This window comes from Lonchura striata, chromosome 5 (genome assembly GCF_050655825.1).
Source record: "Lonchura striata isolate lonStrDom1 chromosome 5, ASM5065582v1, whole genome shotgun sequence".
Lineage (NCBI taxonomy): Eukaryota > Metazoa > Chordata > Aves > Passeriformes > Estrildidae > Lonchura > Lonchura striata.
The window spans coordinates 21654169-21670612 of record NC_140707.1 but is presented as its reverse complement, the minus strand read 5'-3'; the positions used below and the strand labels follow the sequence as shown (position 1 = coordinate 21670612).

The following is a 16444-nucleotide window of genomic DNA, read 5'->3' as shown; positions in this document are numbered from 1 at the left end:
GGCACCGCAGCAATTCCCCACGGGCAGAACGTCCCGGTCCCTCGCTGCGCGGCGGCGGCGGGAGCCGCCCTGCCCCGTCCCCCCGCGCTGCCGGGCACCGCGGCCCCGGGCAGTGTCCGGGGCTGCTCCGCTCACACACGCCCGCACCGCGCGGAGCCCACACCGGGCCGGGCCGGTGCGGGCCACAACAGGAGGGCAGCGGCGGCGGCTGCGCGGCTGCTGCCCCGGCCACGCGGGACAGGAGCTCTCCGACCCCACGGATACCTCCGCGGGCCCGCGGTGGGCTCTGAGATTCTCTCCCGAGGGCTCTGGTCGGGCTGCGCTGTTGCCGCCTCAGCAGCCCCTGCTGCTGCGAGCCCCTCAGCCGCTGCTCCGCCCTTCCCACCTGGAGCAGCCGAGCGAGCCGAGGCCAAAGCCCTCCTTCCCTGTTTCCCTCGCTCCCGCAGGCCGGGCAGCTGCCGGCTGTCGGCCGCCTCCCGCCCGGCCCCGGCTGCGCGGCTGCTGCAGGGGCCCCGTCTCACCTGCCCGGGCCCGAGTGACAACGAGCTGGGAGCCCACGGCGTCCTGCAGCTCTGCCAGCAGCTCCGGCATCCCGCCTGCCCGCTGCGGAGCCGGGGCCGAGTGAGGGCCCTGCCACCTTCCCTTCCGTGCCCGGCATTCCCGAGCCGGGCAGCCGAGGCTGCGGGACAGGCAGGGCCGCAGCGGCACCTCCCTCCCTGTCGGGGTCACTGGGCAAGACCCCTACAGTGTGGAAGTCCTTTTTCCCAAGCCCGGCCGCTGAAGAAGAGGTCTGGAATGCGTGAAGCCGACTTTTCAAGGTTGTCTATTTTTCCTTATCTACAATAGCATCTTTCTGACCTGCCGACGTCCAGCTAGCACAGAAGCCGTGGCAGTCTCGTTGCCACCCCACCCCAGGAGGCTCCCACATTATGTACCCAGATTTACGTGTACCATGTTTACAATTCCTGTACCATTGCCTAAAATCTACGTTGGACAAGGCGTCCCTATCCTAAACCAATAGAAAAGTGTCACTACCACACCGAGACATGGAGGACAAGAAGGAGGAAGAAGAAGCTAGGGCACACCCAGATTCCTCCATCTTGTACCCCTGAATTTCATTCTAAAAAATCCCAAAATTCTACTTTTCCACCCTGTGTCAATTTCCTTATTACATCATTCAAACCCTTTTTGCTTGTAATTCCTCATGTAAGGTCGGCAGCCTCTCCCACGGGCTAAAATGGAATCCACAGGTGTTTTCCTTTTGCTGCCAAGGTTGCTGGGCTCTTTGCCAGGGGCTCGAGTCATTCGGGGCAGCCAGAGGGATGCTCTGGACTCTGACAGCTCCCCACAAGCTCCAGCGCCTTCTCCTCTTCTCCTGCCTCCTCCACGCCCAGGCTGAGCACGGACGGCTTCAGCCAGGCCCTGCTGCAGGACCTGGACGCCCTCCGGGCTCTGCAGCCCGCCCTGAAGATCGGGAGCCTCCTGGAGCACGACGTGCCGCAGCCAGGGGCCATGGCCCGGCTGCCCTGCCACCGCGGGCTGCTGCCGGGGGGCAGGAAGGCGCTCCCCTCCTTCAGGAGACCTCCCCTCCTTTAGGAAAAGTCCTTCCAACAACCAGAGCCCTTCCCAGCCCAGCTCTCGGCGCTGAGAGTGGGGCTGAGCCCGCCCCACCCGCGGGGCACAGGGAGGAGATCCTGCTCCCTCTGCGGGGTGGGCTCCGGCTCCTGCCCTCTCCCTTTTCCCCTCGCTGTTGCTGGCAACACTTCTGTGCATTTGGCAGTGATAAATAAAGGCCCTGCAGACAATCCCAGCAATGCCCCGGTGCTCTCCCCGCTCAGCCCACCATCCCCAGGGATGTGTTTCTGGTTCCAGTTCCTGCCTCACATCGCCAACGAAAGGCGTACATGGGATGGAAGTGCCAGCCCCAGAATGAGCTTCCAGGCCTGGGAGGGAGTTTCTGACCAGTTTGGCTTTTAATAGGAAAAATGGCAATTTACACTGAAATCAAAGGAAATCCCTACACAGGAGCTGCTTTCCTGCAGCGCTGGACAGCGAGGGATGACTTCCATGGGCAGGGCCAGACCTCCCTGGGGACAGGGCCCCACCGCACTGCCACACACGTGTCCCCAGGGCTGTGGCATGGCCTGGACATCCTCATGGCAGCGTCACCGGGGCGCTGCTGCCGACATCATCATAGTCCGTGTTCCCAGGGCTCTGAGCTGAGAAGTCTGTTGTTGTTCCTGGGGGACATGGAGGGGAGCAGATCCCACCTTGGGGACAGCACGGAAAGGTGCCTGAGGGGGCAGCAGCTCCGTGTCCCCCCGGACAGACCCCACCGGGGGTCTGACCACAGCACCCATGGATCTGTGCTGGGGCCCTGCCTGCCCCCACAGCCAAACCCTGCCCTGGAGTGGCTCTGCAGAGGCAACAGGGCACCTGTGAGCCCTCTCACCTGTGGGGAGGACACAGATCCCCTTCTGCTGTGCCACGCCCTCAGAGATGTCCCCAGGGCTGGGAGCAGAGGGCTCCTGTGGCACATCCAGGACATCGTCGTAGCCATCCGGGGTTCCTTGCTCGGGCCAGGCAGGGGGATCTGGGAAAATCAGAGGGGCCCATGGCAGTGACCAGTGTCCCTGGCAGGGATCTGGCTGGGCCGTCCCCGCCAGCCTTTCCACTGGGCACCTGCTGGAGGCCCTGTGGTACCACAGGGAAAGGCGTTGTCTCACTGCACACTAACAGGAGGGGGGGATTTGCCCCTCAGCCGCCCAGCCCGGGTGCGTCCCCTGTCCACAGCTCTCCCTGTTGGGTTCCTGCCCTGTGGCCCTACCTGGGGCTGCCTCGGTGTCACTCCCCTCCACGCTGTCCCCAGTGTAATATGGCAGCTTGTTCACCCATCCCTTGGACAGGGAACCTGCAGGGGACAAACAGGGACTTGGGGGTGGCCACAAGCAGCACCGCAGGTGACAGAACCTCACACCACAGAGCGGGGCTGCGGTGGCACTCAGGGGCACCCACAGCCCATGGCCGGGAGCAACAGCAGGGCCACCAGGACCTGGAGTTGCCGTGGGGCTGTCAGGCAGAGCCTTCACTCCGAGCACAGCTGGGGCACAAGGGCAGCACCCACCTGGTGGAGTGGGCACCTCCTGGTACTCTGGCATGGCTTTGTAATCCAGCTCCTCGTAGACAGCATTGGAGATGGCATCTGCAGCTCGGCCAGGGCCTGGAACCAGATGCAGCACTTACCTGGGGCCCTGGGCCCCGTGGGTGGCACCGGGATCAGCCCTGGTCACCTTCAGAGCTGTTCCGCAGGACAGGAGCCCCTGGACCCCAGACCGGATCTGTCCCCATTCCCCACACACCGTGACCCACCTCGGCGCCGGGCACGGGCACGGCACAGCAGCAGGGCCAGGGCACCCAGGGACAGGCACAGCAGCGTCCCCAGCACCACGCACAGCACAGTGGGCACAGGCACAGTCCCCACGGCCACTGCTGAGGGCGTTCCCCTGGGGACACCTGTGGGGACACAGGCGGGCAGCGAGGGGAGGGGGATCCCAGCCAGCCTGCGGTGGGGGATGCAGGCACGGGCAGAGCTACCTGTGCTGCTGGCAGCCTCCGGATACGGGGTAGTGTGTTCCTCAGAGGTGCCATCACGGTCCTCCACACACTCCACTTGGGCATAGCCTCCGGTGCCACAGCTCTGCAGGTGCCAGGGGGCCGAGGGGCACCCCCAGAGCGAGCGGGCCCCGTCCTCACAGCCCACCCAGGCCAGCCACGCAAGGGACGGCTGCTGGGTGGGGACAGCCAAGAGCCAGCCCCGGTGCCCACAGCCCAGCTGGCGGCAGACGGCGGCGGCGGTGCCGGTGCTGGTGCCGTCGGCGCAGACACGGCCCCAGGTGCCGTTGTAGGACACCTCCAGGTAGCCCCGGCAGCGCCCACGGCCTCCTGCCAGCCGCACGGAGAGCTGCTCTGCAAGGGGTGCAGGGGGGTCACGGCACGGCCAGGAACCCCCCGGGGCCTCTGCCGGGCCCTGACCTTGGGGTGCCCGGCACCGACCTGAGCAGACAGCCCCTGCCCCGCCACCAGGCCCGCACTCGCGCCGTTCCGTGCGCCCGCATTCCCAGAGAGACTCCTCGGAGCCAGAGCAGTCGGGCACGTACGGCCACAGCGGCCCCGTGCCGGCACCGAAGCGCGCCCGGCTCGGGGCCTCCAGCTCCGTGCCACAGCCCAGCTCCCGGCACACAACGGCGGCGTCCTGCAGCTCCCAGCCTTCCTGGCACACGGAGCTCCAGCTGCCCCCGGAATAGACCTCCACGCGCCCGGCACAGCGCCCAGAGCTCCCCGCCAGCCTCACCTGCCGGCTGCCTGTGGGCATGGAAGGAATGGGCTGGGGGGGCTGACTGGGGCACCCGCACCTCTAGCCCTTCTCGGGACACCCACCTGAGCAGGTGATGGCCATCTCCTCCAGGATGCCCTTCAGCGGAGGGCCCATCCCTGAGACATCACCCATCTCCTCCAGCTGGTCATCCATCCCCTCAGGGCTGCTGGTCAGTGCAGAGCCCACGTCCAAAATGCTGTCCATGTCTTCAGCCCTGATGTCAGCCTGGCTGGGGCTGCTGCTCAATGCAGCAGCTGTACCCAAGGCAGAGTAAACATCCCTGGGTAGGCCACAGCCCAGCATGGCACATACCACATTGACATCCCATGACTGCCACTGCTCCAGAGGCACACGGCGCCAGGCTGGGCTGGTTATGGACTCCTCCAGCCGCCCATCACACAAGCTCTGACCATCCACCAGACGCAGGGTCGTGACAAAGCCAACCCCTGCAAATACACCAGCAGAGCCACGGGGCTGTAGGACCAAATGAAAACAGCACTTCAGTCCAAAATAACACTGCATCCACTGCTCCAAGTGTTAGGGAGGGTCCCAAAAGCCCTTAAGGCTCCCCGCAGAGCCGCCTTGCACACCTGAGCACTTGACGGCGGCGGCGTTTCCGGGCACACAGGGCGGCTTCCCCAGCACGGCCACGGGGCACTCGCCCGGGTGCCGCTCGCTCCCGCGGCAGCCGAAGGCGTCCGGCCGCAGCGGCCCCTCCCCGCTGCCGAAGGAGCCTCCCGGGGGCACGCTGGAGGCGCGGCCGCAGCCCAGGTGCCGGCACAGGACGTGCGCATCGGCCAGGTCCCACTCGCTGGCGCACACGGATCCCCACGTGCCCCTCACTGCCACCTCCACTCGCCCGGAGCATCCCGAGCTGCTGTTCCCCAGCCGGAAGCCCGAGTAGGCTGCGGCACGAACAGCGGTCAGGGGGGCGATGCCGCATGGACCCCAACAGCTCCCGCTGTCCCCAGCACTTACCGGAGCAGATGACGCTGGCGGGGCCGGCGCAGCCCTGGCTGTGGGGCGGACGCCGGGCACACGCACTGAGCACGGACTCGGTGCCATTGCACTGGAAGCCACCGTCCCAGAATGATCCTGATCCTCGCCCAAATCGAGCGCTGCCAGGGATGGCGAGTGCCTCACCACAGCCCAGCTCCCTGCACACCACCTGGGCTGCCTTCATGTCCACCTGATCCTCACAGACACCGACCCAGGCCCGGCCCTGACGCATCTCCAGACGCCCGGCACAGTCTCCATTACCTCCGACTAGCCGGGAGAATCCTGCAGGACCAGTGTCAAGGGATGCGCAGGCAGTGCCCCATGCCCCCATAAGCCCAGCTCCTACCTTGGCAGACAACGGCAGTGTCCCAATAATGGTCGCTGCCATTATAGGGTCCCCAGCCACGGATCTCGCAGTCCCAGAGCGTGGCCTCGTGCCCACTGCAGTCCACCAGGACGAGGTTGCACAGCCCATCCCCTGTGCCGAAGCTGTCACGGGCAAAGTAGGCTTCGGAAGCCGACCCACAGCCCAGCTGCTGGCAAACCACCTCGGCGTCCTCCATGTCCCAGACGTCGTCTTCCACCGAGCCCCACTCTCCCTGCAGCTTCACCTCCACCCTCCCGGCACAGGGACTGCTGCCATCCGCCAGCCTCAGCTCCACGGCATCTGCACAGGGGCAGCGGCACGGCTCAGACCTGCCCACGATGCTCCAGCACAACGTGGCTGTCCCAGCACGGCCAGCGTGTCCCCTCACCTGTGCAGGTCACTCCCACATCCCGCTCGTGGCCGCAGAAGTGCCGTCCCCATCCAAAGTGCGGACATTCCTCCAGCGCATTTTCGCCTCCTCGGCAGAAGAAGGGCTGCAGCCAGATCCGCCCGCTGCCCTGCCCGAACGGGGCGTACGGGGACGACCTGGCCACCCGGCCACAGCCCAGCTGCCGGCACACCACCGAGGCCCAGCGAGCTTCCCAGTCGAAGTCGAAGACGCACACGGAGCCCCACTCCCCGCCGTGCTTCACCTCCACGCGCCCGGCACAGCGCCCGCCACCGCCCACCAGGCGCAGCTGCCCGGAGCCTGCGGCACGGAGGCTGCTGAGCCGGGCCCGCCACCGCCGCGGGCCCCGCTCCCGCCCGCCCGCCACTCACCCGCACACAGCCGCACGCACACCAGCAGCCCCAGCGCCGCCACCGGCCCCATGGCCACCGGCCCCACGGACACCGGCCCCACGGCCACCGGCCCCACGGACACCGGCCCCGAGCCGGCGCAGCCGGGGCAGCTCTCGCAGGCCTGCGACCGACCCAGTGCAGGCAGCAGCACCGGGGCAGCCTTTATCAGGCGCCTCATCTCCCGGCTGCGGGGCCGCAGCCTCCAATAATCTGCACCGTGCCCAAATATGAGCCTCGCCTGCGCTTCTGGCGTCACACACTTCGCCACAGTGGGCTGCCACCCGGATGTCCCCGGGGGGAGACAGCCCCCCCCAAACTGCACCTGCCCTGCGGGGGCCCTTCCTCCTCCATCCCCCGTGCCTCCAACTCTGCTGCCAGAGCCCGACAAGAGCCATCCCGGTGGCGATGACACGCTTCAGCCCACATCCTACCAAGACCTTCCACGGGACCACATCTAGCCCGGGCACCTGCCAAGCTCAAAGGCCCCACGCTCGGGGCGCTCCCCTCGCGGCTGCTCGCAGCCCCCGCGGGGGGTGGCAGCAGCCCCCGGCTCCGCGCGGCGCTGCCAGGTGCCAGCTCCCCGGTCCCTCGCGGCGGCGCTGGCACATGGCGCTGCTGCCGCGGCCGCGGCCCCGCGCTCGCCTCGCCGCCAGGGCAGGAAGGAGGCGGTCACCCCCCGCCGGCTCCCGGCGGCGCCGGCGACCGCACGCGCCTCCCGACACCTGCGCTGCCGCCGATAACGCCGCCGCTCCGCCGCCCCTGCCCCGCCGCTCCGGGCCCCTGCGGCTCGGCAGCCGCGCTCGGCGGCAAACTGCCCGCTCTCACCCTGCACCGCGCTCCCTGACACCACTGGCCCCACGCACCGATCCACTTGCACCGCTGACACCGACGCCCCTTCCAGCTGCGGCTCCTCTCACTCACGCTGGCCCCGGAGCTTCCCGGAACACCGGCTCCGACATCCACGCCTCACGTTCCCTCACCCGTTTCAGCCCACCTTTCCCATGGCATAGTCGTACTTCTCTCCCTCCGTAAATCCACGGGCTGCAACCGCAGGAATACAAAAACGACCACAACTGCTTCCTCCCACGACTGTCCCAGGAAACGTAAAAGGGCTTTGACACCCTCACATTGCAAGCATAAAAAAATCCACACGAAAGTCTCTCTTCCTCCTGATCCCCGTATCCCGCTGTCACTCTCAGGGGGTCCCTCACCCGGCCGGGATCCCGCTTTCCCCGGCCCTTCCTTACGCGAACGATCGGCACTTCCCGGTCTCTCGTGCCGGGCTCCCCCGCGGAGCAAACGCCGCAGCGGGAACCGCAGCTGCTCCCCACCCAGCGGCACCGCAGCAATTCCCCACGGGCAGAACGTCCCGGTCCCTCGCTGCGCGGCGGCGGCGGGAGCCGCCCTGCCCCGTCCCCCCGCGCTGCCGGGCACCGCGGCCCCGGGCAGTGTCCGGGGCTGCTCCGCTCACACACGCCCGCACCGCGCGGAGCCCACACCGGGCCGGGCCGGTGCGGGCCACAACAGGAGGGCAGCGGCGGAGGGCGCGGCTGCGCGGCTGCTGCCCCGGCCACGCGGGACAGGAGCTCTGCGACCCCACGGATACCTCCGCGGGCCCGCGGTGGGCTCTGAGATTCTCTCCCGAGGGCTCTGGTCGGGCTGCGCTCTTGCCGCCTCAGCAGCCCCTGCTGCTGCGAGCCCCTCAGCCGCTGCTCCGCCCTTCCCACCTGGAGCAGCCGAGCGAGCCGAGGCCAAAGCCCTCCTTCCCTGTTTCCCTCGCTCCCGCAGGCCGGGCAGCTGCCGGCTGTCGGCCGCCTCCCGCCCGGCCCCGGCTGCGCGGCTGCTGCAGGGGCCCCGTCTCACCTGCCCGGGCCCGAGTGACAACGAGCTGGGAGCCCACGGCGTCCTGCAGCTCTGCCAGCAGCTCCGGCATCCCGCCTGCCCGCTGCGGAGCCGGGGCCGAGTGAGGGCCCTGCCACCTTCCCTTCCGTGCCCGGCATTCCCGAGCCGGGCAGCCGAGGCTGCGGGACAGGCAGGGCCGCAGCGGCACCTCCCTCCCTGTCGGGGTCACTGGGCAAGACCCCAACAGTGTGGAAGTCCTTTTTCCCTAGCCCGGCCGCTGAAGAAGAGGTCTGGAATGCGTGAAGCAGACTTTTCAAAGTTGTTTCTTTTTCCTTATCTGCAATAGATTCTTTCTGACCTGCCGAGGTCCAGCTAGCTCAGAAGCCGTGGCAGTCTCCTTCCCACCCCACCCGAGGCGGCTCCCACATTATATACCCAGATTTACGTGTACCATGTTTACAATTCCTGTACCAACAACTAAAATCTACGTTGGACAAGTTGTCCCTATCCTAAACCAATAGAAAAGAGTCACTACCACACTGAGACATGGAGGACAAGTAGGAGGAAGAAGAAGCTAGGGCATGCCCAGATTCCTCCATCTTGTACCCCTGAATTTCATTCTAAAAAATCCCAAAATTCTACTTTTCCACCCTGTGTCAATTTCCTTATTGCATCATTCAAACCCTTTTTGCTTGTAATTCCTCATGTAAGGTCGGCAGCCTCTGCCACGGGCTAAAATGGAATCCACAGGTGTTTTCCTTTTGCTGCCAAGGTTGCTGGGCTCTTTGCCAGGGGCTCGAGTCATCCAGGGCAGCCAGAGGGATTCTCTGGACTCTGACACCTCCCCACAAGCTCCAGCGCCTTCTCCTCTTCTCCTGCCTCCTCCACGCCCAGGCTGAGCACGGACGGCTTCAGCCAGGCCCTGCTGCAGGACCTGGACGCCCTCCGGGCTCTGCAGCCCGCCCTGAAGATCGGGAGCCTCCTGGAGCACGACGTGCCGCAGCCAGGGGCCATGGCCCGGCTGCCCTGCCACCGCGGGCTGCTGCCGGGGGGCAGGAAGGCGCTCCCCTCCTTCAGGAGACCTCCCCTCCTTTAGGAAAAGTCCTTCCAACAACCAGAGCCCTTCCCAGCCCAGCTCTCGGCGCTGAGAGTGGGGCTGAGCCCGCCCCACCCGCGGGGCACAGGGAGGAGATCCTGCTCCCTCTGCGGGGTGGGCTCCGGGTCCTGCCCTCTCCCTTTTCCCCTCGCTGTTGCTGGCAACACTTCTGTGCATTTGGCAGTGATAAATAAAGGCCCTGCAGACAACCCCAGCAATGCTCCTGTGCTCTCCCCCCTCAGCCCACCATCCCCAGGGATGTGTTTCTGGCTCCAGTTCCTGCCTCACGTCGCCAACGAAAGGCGTACATGGGATGGAAGTGCCAGCTCCAGAATGAGCTTCCAGGCCTGGGAGTGAGTTTCTGACCAGTTTGGCTTTTAATAGGAAAAATGACAATTTACACTGAAATCAAAGGAAATCCCTACACAGGAGCTGCTTTCCTGCAGCACTGGACAGCGAGGGATGACTTCCATGGGCAGGGCCAGACCTCCCTGGGGACAGGGCCCCACCGCACTGCCACACACGTGTCCCCAGGGCTGTGGCAGGGCCAGGACATCCTCATGGCAGCGTCCCCGGGGTGCTGCTGCCGACATCATCATAGTCCGTGTTCCCAGGGCTCTGAGCTGAGAAGTCTGTTGTTGCTCCTGGGGGACATGGAGGGGAGCAGATCCCACCTTGGGGACAGCACGGAAAGGGGCCTGAGGGGGCAGGCAGCTCCGTATCCCCCCGGACAGACCCCACCGGGGGTCTGACCACAGCACCCATGGATCTGTGCTGGGGCCCTGCCTGCCCCCACAGCCAAACCCTGCCCTGGAGTGGCTCTGCACAGGCAACAGGGCACCTGAGAGATCTCTCACCTGTGGGGAGGACACAGATCCCCTTCTGCTGTGCCACTCCCTCAGAGATGTCCCCAGTGCTGGGAGCAGGGGGCTCCTGTGGCACATCCAGGACATCGTCGTAGCCATCCGGGGTTCCTTGCTCGGGCCAGGCAGGGAGATCTGGGAAAATCAGAGGGGCCCATGGCAGTGACCAGTGTCCCTGGCAGGGATCTGGCTGGGCCATCCCCGCCAGCCTTTCCACTGGGCACCTGCTGGAGGCCCTGTGGTCCCACAGGGAAAGGCGTTGTCTCGCTGCACACTAACAAGAGGGGGGATTTGTCCCCTCAGCCCCCCAGCCCGAGTGCATCCCCTGTCCCCAGCTCTCCCTGCTGGGCCCTGTGGCCCTACCTGGGGCTACTTTGGTGTCACTCCCCTCCACGCTGTCCCCGGTGTAATACGGCAGCTTGTTCTCCCATCCCTTGGACAGGGAACCTGCAGGGGACAAACAGGGACTTGGGGGTGGCCACAAGCGGCACCGCAGATGACAGAACCTCACGCCTCAGAGCGGGGCTGCGGTGGCACCCAGGGACACCCACAGCCCATGGCCAGGAGCCACAGCAGGGCCACCAGGACCTGGAGTTGCCGTGGGGCTGTCAGGCAGAGCCTTCACTCCGAGCACAGCTGGGGCACAAGGGTGGCACCCACCTTGGGGAGTGGGCACCTCCTGGTACTCTGGCATGGCTTTGTAATCCAGCTCCTCGTAGACAGCGTTGGAGATGGCATCTGCAGCTCTGCCAGGGCCTGGAACCAGATGCAGCACTTACCTGGGACCCTGGGCCCCGTGGGTGGCACCGGGATCAGCCCTGGTCACCTTCAGAGCGGTTCCACAGGAAAGGAGCACCTGGACCCCCAGACCGGATCTGTCCCCATTCCCCACACACTGGGACCCACCTAGGCGCCGGGCACGGGCACGGCACAGCAGCAGGGCCAGGGCACCCAGGGACAGGCACAGCAGCGTCCCCAGCACCACACACAGCACAGTGGGAACAGACACAGTCCCCACGGCCACTGCTGAGGGCATTCTCCTGGGGACACCTGTGGGGACACAGGCGGGCAGAGAGGGGAGGGGGATCCCAGCCAGCCTGCGGTGGGGGATGCAGGCACGGGCAGAGCTACCTGTGCTGCTGGCAGCCTCTGGATATGGGGTAGAGTGTTCCTCAGAGGTGCCATCACTGTCCTCCTCACAAGACACGTGGGCGTAGCCTCCAGTGCCACAGCTCTGCAGGTGCCAGGGGGCCGAGGGGCACCCCCAGAGCGAGCGGGCCCCGTCCTCACAGCCCACCCAGGCCAGCCACGCAAGGGACGGCTGCTGGGTGGGGACAGCCGAGAGCCAGCCCCGGTGCCCACAGCCCAGCTGGCGGCAGACGGCGGCGGCGGTGCCGGTGCTGGTGCCGTCGGCGCAGACGCGGCCCCAGGTGCCGTTGTAGGACACCTCCAGGTAGCCCCGGCAGCGCCCAGGGCCTCCTGCCAGCCGCACGGAGAGCTGCTCTGCAAGGGGTGCAGGGGGGTCACGGCACGGCCAGGAACCCCCCGGGGCCTCTGCCGGGCCCTGACCTTGGGGTGCCCGGCACCGACCTGAGCAGACAGCCCCTGCCCCGCCACCAGGCCCGCACTCGCGCCGTTCCGTGCGCCCGCATTCCCAGAGAGACTCCTCGGAGCCGGAGCAGTCGGGCACGTACGGCCACAGCGGCCCCGTGCCGGCACCGAAGCGCGCCCGGCTCGGGGCCTCCAGCGCCGTGCCACAGCCCAGCTCCCGGCACACAACGGCGGCGTCCTGCAGCTCCCAGCCTTCCTGGCACACGGAGCTCCAGCTGCCCCCGGAATAGACCTCCACGCGCCCGGCACAGCGCCCAGAGCTCCCCGCCAGCCTCACCTGCCGGCTGCCTGTGGGCATGGAAGGAATGGGCTGGGGAGGCTGACTGGGGCACCCGCACCTCTGGTCCTTCTCGGGACACCCACCTGAGCACACAATGTAGTTCCCATGAGGGATGTCAGCTGGTGCACTGGTGATGAACTCCTTTTCATACCAAAAATTATCATCATCAATTCTCCCACGCGTCAGCGTGGTGGTCATGTCCATGATGGTTTGAATCACCCTTTCTATGTCGGATCTCTCCGTCGTGTTGACATCCAACATGCTGATGTTACCATGGACAGCATCCGTCCTGTCCAGTCCTCCACAGCCCAGCTCCCGGCACACTTTGGTGAAATTCCGTACGAGCAAAACCTCTCCAGGCACACGGTGCCAGCTCCCAGTGTCTGCGGCCACCTCCAGAAACCCATCACACCGGGACTCGCCCCCCAGCAGCCGCAGGGACACAACACCGCCTGTAAAATGGTCGGATTCAGTCCTTCATCACAAAATATCCATGCGTCCACTGCTGCCAATACTTAGCAGAGTCCCAAAACCCCGTAAGGCTCCTCGCAGAGCCGCCTTGCACACCTGAGCACTTGACGGCGGCGGCGTTTCCGGGCACACAGGGCGGCTTCCCCAGCACGGCCACGGGGCACTCGCCCGGGTGCCGCTCGCTCCCGCGGCAGCCGAAGGCGTCCGGCCGCAGCGGCCCCTCCCCGCTGCCGAAGGAGCCTCCCGGGGGCACGCTGGAGGCGCGGCCGCAGCCCAGGTGCCGGCACAGGACGTGCGCATCGGCCAGGTCCCACTCGCTGGCGCACACGGATCCCCACGTGCCCCTCACTGCCACCTCCACTCGCCCGGAGCATCCCGAGCTGCTGTTCCCCAGCCGGAAGCCCGAGTAGGCTGCGGCACGAACAGCGGTCAGGGGGGCGATGCCGCACGGACCCCAACAGCTCCCGCTGTCCCCAGCACTTACCGGAGCAGATGACGCTGGCGGGGCCGGCGCAGCCCTGGCTGTGGGGTGGACGCCGGGCACACGCACTGAGCACGGACTCAGTGCCATTGCACTGGAAGCCACCGTCCCAGAATGATCCTGATCCTCGCCCAAATCGAGCGCTGCCAGGGATGGCGAGTGCCTCACCACAGCCCACCTCCCTGCACACCACCTGGGCTGCCTTCATGTCCACCTGATCCTCACAGACACCGACCCAGGCCCGGCCCCGACGCACCTCCAGTTGCCCGGCACAGTCTCCATCACCTCCGACTAGCTGGGAGAATCCTGCAGGACCAGTGTCAAGGGATGCGCAGGCATTGCCCCATGCCCCCATAAGCCCAGCTCCTACCTTGGCAGACAACGGCAGTGTCCCAATAATGGTCACTGCTGTTATAGGGTCCCCAGCCACGGATCTCGCAGTCCCAGAGCGTGGCCTCGAACCCACTGCAGTTCACCAGGACTAGACTGACCAGCCCATCTTCTACACCAAAGTGGTCGAGGGCAAAGTAGGCTTTGGAAGCTGAGCCACAGCCCAGCTGCTGGCAAACCACCTCGGCGTCCTCCATGTCCCAGACGTTGTCTCCCACCGAGCCCCACTCTCCCTGCAGCTTCACCTCCACCCTCCCGGCACAGGGACTGCTGCCGCCCGCCAGCCTCAGCTCCACGGCATCTGCACAGGGGCAGCGGCACGGCTCAGACCTGCCCACGATGCTCCAGCACAACGTGGCTGTCCCAGCACGGTCAGCGTGTCCCCTCACCTGTGCAGGTCACCCCCACATCCCGCTCGTGGCCGCAGAGGTGCCGTCCCCATCCAAAGTGCGGACATTCCTCCAGCGCGTCCTCGGTTCCCAGGCAGAACATGGGCTGCAGCCAGATCCGCCCGCTGCCCTGCCCGAACGGGGCGTACGGGGACGACCTGGCCACCCGGCCACAGCCCAGCTGCCGGCACACCACCGCGGCCCAGCGAGCTTCCCAGTCGTAGTCGAAGACGCACACGGAGCCCCACTCCCCGCCGTGCTTCACCTCCACGCGCCCGGCACAGCGCCCGCCGCCGCCCACCAGGCGCAGCTGCCCGGAGCCTGCGGCACGGAGGCTGCTGAGCCGGGCCCGCCACCGCCGCGGGCCCCGCTCCCGCCCGCCCGCCACTCACCCGCACACAGCCGCACGCACACCAGCAGCCCCAGCGCCGCCACCGGCCCCATGGCCACCGGCCCCACGGACACCGGCCCCACGGACACCGGCCCCACGGACACCGGCCCCGAGCCGGCGCAGCCGGGGCAGCTCTCGCAGGCCTGCGACCGAGCCAGTGCAGGCAGCAGCACCGGGGCAGCCTTTATCAGGCGCCTCATCTCCCGGCTCCGGGGCCGTGGCCTCCAATAACCTGCTCCGTGCCCAAATATGAGCCTCGCCTGCGCTTCTGGCGTCACACACTTCGCCACAGTGGGCTGCCACCCGGATGTCCCCGGGGGGAGACAGCCCCCCCAAACTGCACCTGCCCTGCGGGGGCCCTTCCTCCTCCATCCCCCGTGCCTCCAACGCTGCTGCCGGAGCCCGACAAGAGCCATCCCGGTGGCGATGACACGCTTCAGCCCACATCCTACCAAGACCTTCCACGGGACCACATCTAGCCCGGGCACCTGCCAAGCTCAAAGGCCCCACGCTCGGGGCGCTCCCCTCGCGGCTGCTCGCAGCCCCCGCGGGGGGTGGCAGCAGCCCCCGGCTCCGCGCGGCGCTGCCAGGTGCCAGCTCCCCGGTCCCTCGCGGCGGCGCTGGCACATGGCGCTGCTGCCGCGGCCGCGGCCCCGCGCTCGCCTCGCCGCCAGGGCAGGAAGGAGGCGGTCACCCCCCGCCGGCTCCCGGCGGCGCCGGCGACCGCACGCGCCTCCCGACACCTGCGCTGCCGCCGATAACGCCGCCGCTCCGCCGCCCCTGCCCCGCCGCTCCGGGCCCCTGCGGCTCGGCAGCCGCGCTCGGCGGCAAACTGCCCGCTCTCACCCTGCACCGCGCTCCCTGACACCACTGGCCCCACGCACCGATCCACTTGCGCCGCTGACACCGACGCCCCTTCCAGCTGCGGCTCCTCTCACTCACGCCGGCCCCGGAGCTTCCCGGAACACCGGCTCCGACATCCACACCTCACGTTCCCTCACCCCTTTCAGCCCACCTTTCCCATGGCATAGTCGCACTTCTCTCCCTCCGTAAATCCACGGGCTGCAACCGCAGGAATACAGAAACGACCACGACTGCTTCCTCCCACGCCTGTCCCAGGAAACGTAAAAGGGCTCACATTGCAAGCAGAAAACATCCACACGAAAGTCTCTCTTCCTCCTGATCCCCGTATCCCGCTGTCACTCTCAGGGGGTCCCTCACCCGGCCGGGATCCCGCTTTCCCCGGCCCTTCCTTACGCGAACGATCGGCACTTCCCGGTCTCTCGTGCCGGGCTCCCCCGCGGAGCAAACGCCGCAGCGGGAACCGCAGCTGCTCCCCACCCAGCGGCACCGCAGCAATTCCCCACGGGCAGAACGTCCCGGTCCCTCGCTGCGCGGCGGCGGCGGGAGCCGCCCTGCCCCGTCCCCCCGCGCTGCCGGGCACCGCGGCCCCGGGCAGTGTCCGGGGCTGCTCCGCTCACACACGCCCGCACCGCGCGGAGCCCACACCGGGCCGGGCCGGTGCGGGCCACAACAGGAGGGCAGCGGCGGCGGGCGCGGCCGCTGCCCCGGCCACGCGGGACAGGAGCTCTCCGACCCCACGGATACCTCCTCGGGCCCGCGGTGGGCTCTGAGATTCTCTCCCGAGGGCTCTGGTCGGGCTGCGCTGTTGCCGCCTCAGCAGCCCCTGCTGCTGCGAGCCCCTCAGCCGCTGCTCCGCCCTTCCCACCTGGAGCAGCCGAGCGAGCCGAGGCCAAAGCCCTCCTTCCCTGTTTCCCTCGCTCCCGCAGGCCGGGCAGCTGCCGGCTGTCGGCCGCCTCCCGCCCGGCCCCGGCTGCGCGGCTGCTGCAGGGGCCCCGTCTCACCTGCCCGGGCCCGAGTGACAACGAGCTGGGAGCCCACGGCGTCCTGCAGCTCTGCCAGCAGCTCCGGCATCCCGCCTGCCCGCTGCGGAGCCGGGGCCGAGTGAGGGCCCTGCCACCTTCCCTTCCGTGCCCGGCATTCCCGAGCCGGGCAGCCGAGGCTGCGCGACAGGCAGGGCCGCAGCGGCACCTCCCTCCCTGTCGGGGTCACTGGGCAAGACCCCAA

General features: G+C 67.5%; 4 protein-coding genes across 4 annotated transcripts in view; all 4 read right to left on the bottom strand.

Moving 5' to 3' along the window:
- The window catches only part of LOC110467579 (DNA repair protein RAD51 homolog 1), a 346458-nt gene that overhangs the window by 96826 nt on the left and 233188 nt on the right, over nt 1-16444 (bottom strand). The gene's annotated exons all lie outside the window — the stretch shown is intronic.
- On the bottom strand, nt 763-8039 carry LOC146767285 (scavenger receptor cysteine-rich domain-containing protein SCART1-like). Its single transcript, XM_085582368.1, has 10 exons — nt 6522-8039; nt 6130-6450; nt 5721-6041; nt 5354-5656; nt 4966-5280; nt 4418-4821; nt 3370-4384; nt 3125-3220; nt 2738-2911; nt 763-2593 (listed from the first exon to the last, which is right to left on the bottom strand). The coding sequence occupies exons 1-10, from the start codon at nt 6718-6720 to the stop codon at nt 2166-2168; spliced, it is 3576 nt and encodes a 1191-aa protein (XP_085438494.1). The 5' UTR covers nt 6721-8039; the 3' UTR covers nt 763-2165.
- Nucleotides 9655-15863, bottom strand: LOC146767284 (scavenger receptor cysteine-rich domain-containing protein SCART1-like). The gene is made up of 7 exons (XM_085581416.1): nt 13190-15863; nt 12802-13116; nt 12318-12686; nt 11250-12242; nt 11004-11099; nt 10707-10790; nt 9655-10478 (listed from the first exon to the last, which is right to left on the bottom strand). The coding sequence occupies exons 1-7, from the start codon at nt 13539-13541 to the stop codon at nt 10039-10041; spliced, it is 2649 nt and encodes an 882-aa protein (XP_085437542.1). The 5' UTR covers nt 13542-15863; the 3' UTR covers nt 9655-10038.
- Nucleotides 13553-14556, bottom strand: LOC144246523 (CD5 antigen-like). Its single transcript, XM_085582367.1, has 4 exons — nt 14358-14556; nt 13966-14286; nt 13649-13877; nt 13553-13556 (listed from the first exon to the last, which is right to left on the bottom strand). Exons 1-4 carry the CDS (start codon nt 14554-14556, stop codon nt 13553-13555), a joined length of 753 nt encoding a protein of 250 aa, XP_085438493.1.